The sequence below is a fragment of the Plectropomus leopardus genome, chromosome 15 (assembly GCF_026936395.1).
Source record: "Plectropomus leopardus strain MGB_pleo_1.0 chromosome 15, ASM2693639v1, whole genome shotgun sequence".
Lineage (NCBI taxonomy): Eukaryota > Metazoa > Chordata > Actinopteri > Perciformes > Serranidae > Plectropomus > Plectropomus leopardus.
This window is the reverse complement of record NC_142190.1, coordinates 33,715,932-33,728,408: the sequence shown is the minus strand read 5'-3', so window position 1 is coordinate 33,728,408 and position 12,477 is coordinate 33,715,932. Positions and strand designations below refer to the sequence as shown.

General features: G+C 37.9%; 1 protein-coding gene across 3 annotated transcripts in view; it reads right to left on the bottom strand.

Annotated features, from left to right (window-relative positions):
• hlcs (holocarboxylase synthetase (biotin-(proprionyl-CoA-carboxylase (ATP-hydrolysing)) ligase)) overlaps nucleotides 1-6,926 on the bottom strand; it is a 48,029-nt gene extending 41,103 nt beyond the window's left edge. Inside the window, exons 1-3 of one of the 3 annotated variants that reach the window (XM_088088176.1) lie at nucleotides 6,495-6,926; nucleotides 3,687-3,827; nucleotides 542-704 (exon numbers count right to left, since the gene is read on the bottom strand). In XM_088088176.1, the coding sequence (XP_087944302.1) occupies nucleotides 542-704; nucleotides 3,687-3,827; nucleotides 6,495-6,752 (562 nt within the window). In that variant the 5' untranslated portion in view covers nucleotides 6,753-6,926. The remainder of the gene's footprint in view (nucleotides 1-541; nucleotides 705-3,686; nucleotides 3,828-6,494) is intronic. The other 2 variants (XM_042499079.2, XM_042499080.2) reach the window with 2 other exon arrangements.
• Between the last annotated feature and the right edge of the window lie 5,551 nt (nucleotides 6,927-12,477).

Sequence of the window (12,477 nt, the reverse complement as noted above, 5' to 3'; positions counted from 1 at the left end):
GGTACAGCAAAAGCAGCTGCAGGTAGTGTACTCTGGGTCTGTCAGAGCTTTTACACTGAATACACTGCCTGCAGCTGCTTTTGCTATTGGACACAAAATTGATGCGAGTGGGCTGTACAAGCAAAACTGCACACTTGATAATACTCTGTGTTTGTCACTATGTCTAACTAAAATGTAGATAAAATCAAAAATAAAGTAAGACTTAAGTTTTAAGTGATGATTTGAAAATTAAAATTGTTTGTTGTTTCTATTCTATAATAACAGTAATACAGATTCTGAGAGATACTGGACACCTTAATATCCCTAAAGGGATATTTAGGAATAATTAATAAAGTGTATGTATGTATGTATGTATGTATCTATCTATCTATCTATCCTTCCATCCATATCTATTAAATAGAACATAATGCATTACGCATTAGATAAAAAGTGCATTGCAAGATATAATGACTACACATGTATAGTGTTATCAGGTGGTAAGAATGAAAATACAGTTGAATATAAAAAGGATGAATATAAAATGTAGCTGAAGGCAACATACGGATTATCTTGGAAGGCATAAGTCCATTGTCCAGCTGAAGGCGATCTTCGATGAAAGCCACGCCGAGCCGACTGAAGTTATCGACACTGGCCTGAGCCACGGCCCTGAACGGCTGGCCCGGGCTACAGGCCAGAGGCAGACAGTAGTCAGACCACTTCAGCACCTGCACACAAAACACATCACTGAATAGCATCAGTTTATACACAAGAAAATGTACTGTAGTACATTATACAGACAGAAAACAGTGCAGAGGTGCACTGAAATTAAACTGAGACATTAAAGAACCAGTGCCATTTTCAAATAAGAAATCACAACAACAGGGGTGTAAAATGTAAACAAGGCAATACAAACACCTGATTTTCTTGGTGCCGTGGAATCTTGTTTTTGTGGTGGTGGTTGTGGTGTCCTTATGGTCATGAAACCTTGTGGTTGATGTTGTACAGCTAATATATACTGCCTTGTATTTTGTTTTTTGTATAATTTTATTTTCTTAACAGAGATGTTATTCTCTGTTTCTACAGGTGTAAATAAACTTATGGCTATCAAAAGAGCAGCTAAGAATCTGTGCATTGTCCCTGTCAAATAATAAATAAAACCAGAAAATGCATTTTCTGGAGAAAACGTGTATAAATGGATATAGTGCTGTTGAGCTTGTTGTTCTGAGTTTTTTCTGGTGTCTGTTGTGCCTTTTTATGTCAAGTACTATGCTGCAACATAAATTGCCCGCTTGGACAATAAAGATTAACTTGAACTTGAACTTTAATGCTGACAGCTGAAAGTAATTAAAATGTATTGCTGAAAATACATTATTATAAGACAAACTGCTTGATGGATCTGAAAATCTGGCAGGATTAGAGGCTGAACTAGATTACCTTAAGAAGCTATGAGCTAGTAAAGCTAGAGGCTAAATATTTAAAGTTTTGTGCTTTATATTGCATGAAGTGTAGAAAAAAGTTAAATATAATCCTAAATGTCCTTAAAGAGAATACTAATTTGACATGTAAGTAGTTTCTCTAACTGAAAGTAAGCAGAAGTAATAATCACAGGAAAAATGTACGAAAAACATATTTATGACTTTGTGGCCTGTGTAAAACTTGTGTAAAACTGAGGTGCTGCCTTTACACAAATTAGACTGATGAGGTCAAAGTGACCCGGCATTGATCTTTGACCACAAAAATCAAATCAATTCATCTTTGACTCTGAGTGGATGTTTGTGCCAGATTTTAAAAAATTTACCTCAAGGCGTTCCTGATATATAATGTTCATGAGAATGGGGCGGATGGATGTACAGACAAACAACCTGAAAACATAAAGCCTAAGGCCACAGTTATCACCAGCATGGAGGAATAAAAAGACAAAGAGAAATGGGCAAATCACAACGAAAAATAACTCAGGGCAGAAACACAACATTCATTCACTGCATAGAGTACGCATGGCCAAGCAGTGTGAGGAAAATAAAGGACAGCAAAGGAGAAACATGTGAACATGCAATGATAATAAAGGCATTAATTCATTCATTCAAACAGTAAAAGTGAATAATAGAGGTTTTGAGGGAGCAAATTAAAAAGAGAAAAGCCCTACAGGACAGTGCAACAAAATGCAGCAAAATTACAGATATGTTTCTCAGCATGCCTTGGGACAATATAGAGAATAAAGATGTTTTTCTGTCAGGCTGAAGCACCTCCAGTTACTCTGAGCTACCAGGGCTTCATGATGATCAACACATGCCCAATCAGAGCTTGTAGGAAATACCAGGACCTAAAACACTCTAGAAGTGCACAAACATAATATGTATGAATTTCTTCCTATGCCTCTAATAACGAAAGTACAATTGACAAACTCTTTTTAGCCTGAAGTTTTTGTTTCAAGTAAAAAAACTGAAAAGAAATGCTACTTTTCAGTAAACCAAAAGAATACTTGAACAAAACGCTTACAGTACACATGCTCTGTTGTGTGTCCAGAGCTGACACAAGATCCCCAGCATGAATAATCCCAATTCTTTCCTGACTGCTCTCCTAATGTGTGTTTTTGTTGCTGGTACCCAGGTTCTCGCTGGGCATGTGCAAACATGTGCAAACATGGTAACACCACCATGTGGTCAGCTGTAAAGCGCCCTTATGCATCACACAATTGTAACCAAATATGGGTTCATATGTGAACGTCCAACAGTTCTGCTAAATTTGATGGCATATCACCCATAGGTGGCACTGTAGTATAACTATAGACTTAAATGACGAGGCAGGCGATGCTGTATGAACACAGAATACAGAGAGAATGTAAATGTGGATTCTGAAATATTGATAAAGGCTGGAAGTGTCTGGCTACCGGGAGAGCACAACAAGCACTCTGATTTTTAAGGAATAAAACGCCTTAGCCGGCAGCCATCACACTCGTTCTGGTATTACCGTGTCTTTACTGTGAAGACATTATGTCATGGCACTACATACAATTCATATAAACAAAGTTTATCTTATAAAAATTATACAAGCAAAATTGACTATTCTGATAGGAACTACACTGAGGAAATAAAAAAAAATAATAAAGTTAGGTGTTGGGAAAATCAGGGCAAAAATGTGTCTGCTCCATCTCAGTGTTGCTAAAATAGAATGATTGTTCAGAGACTGTTATCTTAAGCCTTTGAAAAATGAGCAAATAGTCTTGTTTCTTTCAAAACCATGCGAAGAGGGCGACAAACAACTTAGCAAGAAACGACCTCAAAAAGTCAGCAAAAATAAGTTAAAAATCTACAAGAAAATAACCAGAAAATAATCAACAAAGTAATGTAAAAAATAAACAAAAACAGACAAAAAGATAACCTTAAGAAATTGCTATATAAAATAAATAAATTGAAATAAATATACATTTTTTTTCTGTAACATAATTTTAAATCCAAAATGATAAGAATTATCATTATATCATTTATCATACTTACAGTTTAGTATTCTGGACATTTTCCCTATTTTTTGATAATATCTAATAAACCCCCCAGCTATTTTTCAGGTCAGTTTTTTGTAACCTTTTACTAATTTTCTTGCTATTTGCTATTTTCAGAGCTTTAAATTCCTTGTGAAAGGCATCTGAACGCAGCACAGGATGACTGATGTGGATCCAGGAGTTAAAGGGTTAAGCAATGTGTGGTGCCTACTTTCTTATTCGATGTGCGAGGAGAGTGGTAGCCCACTGTGTGTCCTGTAGCTTCTATGATGAATGAAATATTCTCTATTCGTGGACCACAAACCAGAGAGGACCCCAACAGCACGGTCCATTTGCTGAGGTCATCACATGCCTGGGGACAGCACAGACAGCACAGGAAATAGTAACTCAAACACTACAGGGCCGTTACACAGTGATTAGTAGTTACTGACAGGACAGAGTCATTAAATGCTCTGACCAGAGGTGATGACATCATATCAGTAAGCAGCTGTCAAGAAGCAGAGTTAGAGGACACAGTCACACAATGACATCTGGGTTGCAGCCGATTTCATATAAGAACTACGATCTAATGGTTCAAGCTAAAGTTTAAAGTCCTTATTTTTATGTTATACATACACTGGCATTCAATCATTCAATCAAATTTTATTTATATAGCAACACCCAGCTAGCAATTGTTGGTTCTGAAAATGTTCTGAGAATGGTACAATGCAACCAGTGCAATGTTTTAGTCAGGTTTTCAGCAGCAAGTTTTCTTTTAGTTCCCAGAATGTTATTCTTAAAGTTAGGGCAACATTCTCTATAAACATCAAAAAATGGTGAAAATGTTTTTTTTTTGGTTAACATATCAATTTACATTTCATTTTCATAAAAATTAAAAAAAGGTCTGTAATCTCAGGCTTCAGTAACATGTTCTGAAAGGTTCTTCCTTTCTCATCTAACATTTTATAAAAGAACATTCTATGATCTGTCACCTCTCAACATCACCAGAACATCCTCAGAATGTTGCAGTGATAACGTTACATGTTAGTCAGCATTTAACCTTACATTTTTTAAAATGATTAATATCCTCAAAAGGTTCTTTGAACATTAGATTAAAATGTTGTGTTCAAAACATTATTGCAACTTGTAAGTAATGTTGTGGGAACATTCCCTACTAACTGGGCTTTCAAACAAATCGAATGCAATTCAAAGTGCTTTACAATTTCAAGAAACAAAAACAAGAACAAATGAAATAAGAAAAATGAAATAAGAAAAATGGATGTTAATAAATATAATAAGTATAAACCATTAAATTGTGATAGAAAGACACAACATAAAAGCCAGACTAAAAAGAAAGGCTTTTAGTTTACGTTTTAAAGTATCAGTGTTTCCAGCTCCTCTCAGATCTTCCGCTGGCAGGCTGTTCCAGTGGAACATAATGACTAAAAGCAGAATCACCAAATGTTTTACTTCTACTCTGTGGAAGAGCTAAAAAAAAGAAGACTTGAAGGATCTGAGGGGCCTTCCCGGTTCAGAAACCAAAAGCATCTCTGAGATGCAGCACCTTATAAACTCATAAAAAACGTTTTAAATCAGTGTGAAAACTAACAGGCAGCCAGTGTAAAGTTTGCTCTCCCTCTCATCTTAGTCAGAACTCATGCTGCACAATTCTGCATTAGTTGCAGCTGATTAATTGTATTCTTTGGCAGACCAGAAAGGAGATCATTACAGCAGTCCAGCTTACATTGACTTCCCTAGTATGACATCAGTTAGTTACACGTGCATGGCAGGGCTTTGGGTGACAGGCTCAACTGCTGGACATTTTGCCTTGTCTCAATCAAGTTCAGTCTTCAAGCAGTGAGGTCTCAAGTTAGTCTCACAGCAGAGTCCTGGCTCTAGTGTGGAGAACTCTGCTTATTTAGTTTCCTTTTTTTTCAGCTTTCTTATTTGCAACAAAGTTGAGTACTTTAAAGGGAGTTCAGGGGTTTTGAAGTGGGTTTGAATGTGGTACTTTTTCTGGATTACACACAGTAGATGTCAGTCAACATGCCTCAAGTTTGGAAAAGCAGGCTGGAGTCCGTCACAGAAGCTCAGCGATGTGCTGCTCTGGAGGGGTCAGCAGCAAAACATATTTTAGCCTCCTAAAAATATCAATATCACTTTAAGTGTACGCTATACAGAGAGTATTTTCACTGCTTTACCTGAATGTCACACACCCTGTTTCAACAGGGAAGCCATCAGTTCCCCATCTATGCTCTCCTCAAAGCCACCGACTCCACTGAGAAACACAGCAATTTAAGTAGGCTGAACACAGTAACTGCTGCTCTGCTGTCATCAGTTAGTTAGTTAGTTAGTTGTGTGAATTTGGGGGATCCAAACTAACCCTTTAAACACCAAAATTACACAATCATAAAAACAAACTATCTGATGAAGGCAGCGGTAGACCAGCAGTTCCTGTTTTGAGAGATGTTAAATCACTGTTTTTGTCAATGAATACTGGTTTGAAGAGAGCATTATAACAGCCTCACTTTCACTTTGAAATCACTGTCTGACATTAAGGTAAAGAGGTGAAAATACTCTCAGTATGGCATACACTTAAACTGATATTGATTTTTTTAGATGGAACTTTTTTAGGTGACTAAAATACATTTTGTTGCTGACCCCTCCGCAGCAGTTCATTGCCTCGTCGGACTCCAGCCTGCTTCTCCAAACTGAGGACGTCATTACTGACATGTACTGTACGTAATACACTGACTATTGTTCAGTATCTCATTCAACCCCACTTCAAAATATCTGAACTATCCCTTTAAGTCCATATAAACGCTAATACTTGAGTATTTTGTCCTCTGTGAGGTTTTAAATTCAGGAGTTTTAGTGTTGTTAACAGAGTATTTGTACACTGTAATACTGCTAGTTTGAAGTTAAAGATGGGAGAGCTGCTTGTGAAGATTTTGGAGCTAATGAGAATGTAAACAAAGACAGGCCCGGCAGGTGTCCGGTCACCACACACTGCACACATGCCACATGAAGGCCAGCTCACCTGAGGCTCCGTGACATACACCGCCTTGTCTCCCAGCTGCAGGAAGACGTTGTCCTCGGGGGGTACCGGGCTGGACTGCCGGTGTCTGGCTGAGTGGCGTCCGGTCGGCGACGCGGTGTGTGGAACTGAGGCCGAGCTGGGGCAGCGTCTGAAGCTGAAGCTGCTGCTGTTGAGCCGGGACAGACTGCTGCGGATCAGCACTGAGTAGCACTTGTGAAAGCGCACCCACAGATAGACGTAACACAGCGTTATTAACATCTTAAACGGAGAACACGAAGGGCTCCATCCTGACAGGTCCTCTAGCCAAGGAAACAGACAGTGTCCACAGAGGACATTACATTACTGTCAAACTTCACGCTAGCTGCCAAGCTAACGTCTTCATCTTTGGTTTCACTAGCGGCCCACAAACTGACATTAAAGGTGCATGTCGCCACCTGCTGTCCCGGAATCCAACATGTCCCTCGGTTGTCTTTTAACCCTTTGGAGCCTGAGCAAATTAATTTACTTTATTTCAAAAATATCGGAAGAAGGCAATAAGCAACTTAAGAATTTAAATTAAACTAGTGCAAAAATTTTCCTGAAAAAAAGTGCTTAAAAATTCTACTACATTTCTGTAAAATAATTTAGAATATGCAATTATGGTCATTATAAATAAAGTTATGGTTATAATAATTTTTCCAGCCTTTTTTTCTCTTTTTTTCAAGACATTTTCCCCAGCTTTTGCTTTAATTATTTCTTAATTTACTAATTTCTTGTTATTTGTGATACGTCTTGCCAAGTTGCTCATTGCCCCCCCCCAAAAAAAAAAATCAGATCAGTTCAATACATGTAAAAGGCATCTGAAAGCAGCACAAGAAAAGTGATGTTAATCCAGGTTTCCAAGGGTTTATGGCAGACTTGGCATGTTTGGCGGTTTGCTGCCTCTGTGTTCACAGTGGTCATTACACCTCAGTCTGCGCCTGCTGGCCTAAATCCTGGGATACAGGCCTGTTGTGTGAAGAAAATAAATGATGCGAAAAATGATCAATTTTCTTGTCAATTTGGCTTTCATTACAACTCTCCTCTAATAGAGTTCCACTCTCAGCTTATCCTCTTCCTCAAACAAAGTCTTCCTTTCTTCTGCATACAGCCAGCACTAAAACATCACATGTTGCACAGTCTCCATAACTCTTGCTTCCCTACCAACAGCAGTTCCTTCCCTCTCCAGCCCACAGTGCTCCAGCCTCCAGCCTTAATCTAGTCCAGCAGTGTCTTTTCTGTGTCAGCAGTTGCTTCTCACATCATGTGGGTTATTTGGAAAAAAATCCAGTCAAATGAGACAAACACAACTTTTTCATCTTTTAGTGAGAAAGAATTTGCTGTCAAAGTTTGCTGTAGGGCTCCGTATTAGCAAGAATCTAGTGACACGATACATACCAAAGCAGCGCAGGTTACAATTCAAAATATCTAAGTAATCTAGCTTTATTAACCAATAATGAGTGGGGCCACATATTGTATAGTTTTAATAACAAGCTGAGGGCCACGATTTGCTCCCAGGCTGGACTTTGGACAATCCTGACTAGCTCAGTTTAATTTCATCTTTCTTAAGTTTGGCTATGGGCTACTATGTATGTTGACCCTTGGTTGAATGAAAAAAAGATGTCCGACCTCCCTCTCCCATTCTCACTGCCATTGCTTAATGGTTCCTTCTCTAATTAAATGACCTCACTCACTCCCTGACATCTATACTTTACCACATCGTGCCTTGGCCACTGAGAGCAGGGCAAATACCAAGCTCACTGAAAATGACAAAAGCTGAGCTGAAATGACCTTGTGAGCATTTTTTCCTTTTAGTTGTAGTGGTTGTGTAATCAATCATTGTATCTAAGCTCTGACATTAAATTGACAGGGTTAGGGTTAGACAGCAGTTGCGATAGCAGTAAAGTGCAAAACCATAGTGATTGTTACTAACTGCAATGTAGTGCAATAGACTTTAATACAGTTTTGGACCCAGCTCTATACTCTCTTGTTAAGGCATAAGATAGCGACATCAGGCCCCCGTGTACGCTATAATGCGGGGCCCTCGTGCACGCAAGTCAATAGTTATGTGACATAATGTGCCATAACTAGCTAACATAGGCCTATTTATTGTGTATTTCTTATTGCCTCATCACATGATCTACAAGAGACCTGATATTGGCACAAAAACACACAGAATTCTTCATGGCATATACGTATGCATAAGACAAAAATACCAAAGAACAAAGAAGATGTTGATTTAATTGAATAGTTTTTATAGTTTATTTATGTTGAATAAGCTACTTTATGACATGTTTTGTAATAGATTTCTACTGACGATTGTAAAAAAAAAAACAAAAAAAAAAACATGATGGAGTTGGGTTGTCCTTTTTAATGAGATATAGCAAATGATGTCAAATTCAATGTGGAATGATCGTGTTTCTCAAATACGGGTTTAGTAATTTACATTACTCAAAATGTCCTATTTCTTGTTCTACATATTCATATACATATACATTATGCAATTACTATACATTCTCTCAATTGGTCCCCTCACCCCCTGGGCCCAAATGCAGCCCCCCCAACCAGCACTGTCTTTTTTTACGACTCTGGTCTCTTGGCTGTTTTTTAAGTGTCCTAAACTGATGTCCCCTTCATATTACTTTTGTAGCAGTAAAATCAGATTCATTCAAGTGTGAGTTTCCCCATATTCTCATGCTGAAATTGACAAGAAAGCCACATTTCAGCTTATACTTGAAAAAAAATCTTCCTTGGGGTTCTTGTTGCCAGACTCTTGTCAAGGATTTCAATTCAATTCAATTTTATTTTATAAAGCCCATTATCACAAAACACAGTTTGCCTCAGAGGGCTTTACAGCATATGACATCCCTTTGCCCTTAGACCCTCACATTGCCTAAGGAAAAACTCCCCCCAAAAACCCTGTAATGGGGGGAAAAATGGAAGAAACCTCAGGAAGAGCGGCTGAGGAGGGATCCCTCTTCCAGGACGGACAAATGTGCAATAGATGTCATAAAGAAAATATTAAATAACAATAATGACAGAAAAGAAAGAGAGAAAGAGAGAGGAAGAGAGGGGGAAGAGAGAGGGACAGAGGGAAGGAGATGCACAGAAATAATGGTAACAATAGCATGTCATATTACCATAGTGATAAGTGTAAAATTACTAAATGCATTCTATGATAGCATGTGATGTTACGTGCAAACATTGTGGGTGTTGATAAGAGTCCCATGCTTATACTGATAGTGGGGCATGACGCATAATAATGGCAGTAGAAGGTTGCGTCAAGCAGGATCACGGCATCGGCGCAACCAGGACCCACAACACAGGCACAGCTTCAGAGAGGACTACAGCAATGGCAAAACCAGGACCACAATCAAGGCAAGCCGGAGGTAAAGAGTCAGGTCAGCCACAGCATGAGCACAGCCAAAGGCAGGATCACAGCATCAGGAGAGCCATCACCACGTTCAGTTGCAGCCAAGATCTGGGAAAATGAGGAAACAAGGGACTACAAATGCTCCGGAGAGGCAACGGAGTTGGCGTAATGCAATAAACAGACATGAGCGTTTGCAGATGGAGGGAGCAAGAGAAGGAAAAAGGAGCTCAGTGTATTTTAGAAAGTCCCCCAGCAGATTAAACCTATGTCAGCCTAAATAGGGGCTGGTCCAGGCAACCTGAGCCATCCCTAATTATAAGCTTTATGAAAGAGGAAGGTCTTAAGTATACCCTTAAAAGTGGAGATGATGTCTGCCTCCATGACCGAAACTGGAGAATGGTTTCATAAAAGAGGAGCTTGGTAGCTGAAGGCTCCCATCCCATCCATCTTTGTCCTTTTTCAGCCCTGCTTAGTAGGGGTCAATAGATTATCGGTCTGGCCAATTATCGGGGTTGATATTTGGCATTTCACAGAGTATTTGTTTCAGCGTTTGATTTTAATAATTGCAGATAAAATTAATTAATTACAAAGTGCAAAGAAAGTGTCAGCATGGGTGGAAGTTTTACTTTGTAAAGCCTCACGGAGCTATATTTATTTATTAACTTTTATTCAAATTTTTAATAAAAAAGTTGCAGGGAACTTATATATTAACTATATAATGTTGAAAGTGTCTGTTTTGATTAAGCATTTGCTAAAGACATTTAAACAAGGAATTGTGTTGGACTATTCCAAATTCCAAATATTGACAGAAAGATTTTTTATTTGCATGTAAATGCATATCGGTTCCAAATATCAGTTATCAGTCTCATTAACTACTAATTATCAGAATTGGTATCAGCCCTGAAAAAAACCATATGGTTCGACCTCTTGTGCTGAGTGCGCACATGCGCACATGCAGCCAGCCAACTGTCAGGTGGCTCGTGGCTCTGCGTTTGATTGGTCAGCCCAGCGGCTCGGAAAGGCCCAACAGTTTTCTGCTAAAAGAAGTTAAACACAACTGTTATCTATATGTAAGTTATAAGTTTACCACTTAATATTGATGACGAGTTATGTACATGGTATGTTTACATCGTGATTGTTGTCAGAAGTTAATATTTATTGTCGTGGTCTGTTTATTTATGTCTTTGAGAAGCTAACTAAAAAATAACATTAGCTAGCATCTTATTAGCCGTTTTGCTAACTTGCCAGTTATTTGGATTCATTTTTATCTTTCCATGGATTTTGTGGCCTGTTGGACTGTGTGAACTGATGATGAGTATAGCTACTGCAGCAATGCTCAATGTGGTATTATTTTATTTGATATGCTTCACATTTTGATACTATTATGTTAGCTTCAATGTTAGCATTTAACTTTACCCAAATAATTTCAGGGAAAACATTTTTGTATTGCATCAGCTTAAGACAAAAGGAAACAACTCACGGAGAGACGATTTTGTCACAAGGCTTGTCACATCCAACATTTATGTCAAGTGAAAGTGCTAGTATTTACTTTTAATACTAATTAGATATAATGTTTGATTTTGTTAAAATTAGGCTCATAATAACTACTTGAATTTACACTGTAAATATCCTTTAACAAGTCAGTATGGCTGTCAAATAAATGTAGTGAAGGGTACATTATTTCTTTGTAATATACAGTGGACTAGAAGTAAAAAGTAGAATAAAATAGGAAATACTCAAGTACAATTTCTTCAGAATTCTTCTTAAGCACAATACTTAGGTCAATTTATTTATTTACTTTCCACCACTGAAGTGACTGAGAGTCTATCCATAGAGAGCCACTTTGAATTTTCAGTCTACATATCATTCTTTATTTAGTAGTTGTCCCTTTACCTTTTTATAAGCTGAATTAGGTTAATAACACCAATAAATAGACCACAAATTAATCAGCGCTGTGCCGTCAGATTAATTATGACTAAGTATATATAGAAACAGCTGAATTTCTGCAAATAAGCTTAAACAGCAGTTTACACTAAAACACCATCTGTGTATGTTTTGTGTAGAAGAGACAGATTAAGTAAAGGTATCTCAATTCAATAAAATGGAAACTGTCTCAACAAATAATATGAAGAAGGAAATATAAATCATATAATGTGTTAATTGTGAATTATTTCTCTAAATTCCTTTGCAGCAGTGCTGTGTATAAATAAGAGGTAGGTGAAAATCCTTTAGAAATAAAATTGCTACAATGCAATGCAAGGGTAACAACAGAAAAGTATTTTTTTGGAAAAAGTCATCATTGTCACTATGTGGAAAAAATCTTATGTTTTACTTAACGGCTCACTTTCCAGCCCTTTCCAGGTAACTTGGTAGGGTTAAAAATGGCAATTTGTTGCCCTTAAATTCTGGTCCACTTTGTGTTCAAGACAAGTTAATACAAGTCATATGGACTCACAGGTAAAATCAGATTTGGTGATGTTAATCTGCATAGCCATGTGTTTGAACTGCACACATATGTGGGATAAAAAGACAAACAGGCTTTGACATGTCTGACCTCACTGTAGTGACACTGCCCTCTGCTGACAGGTAGGG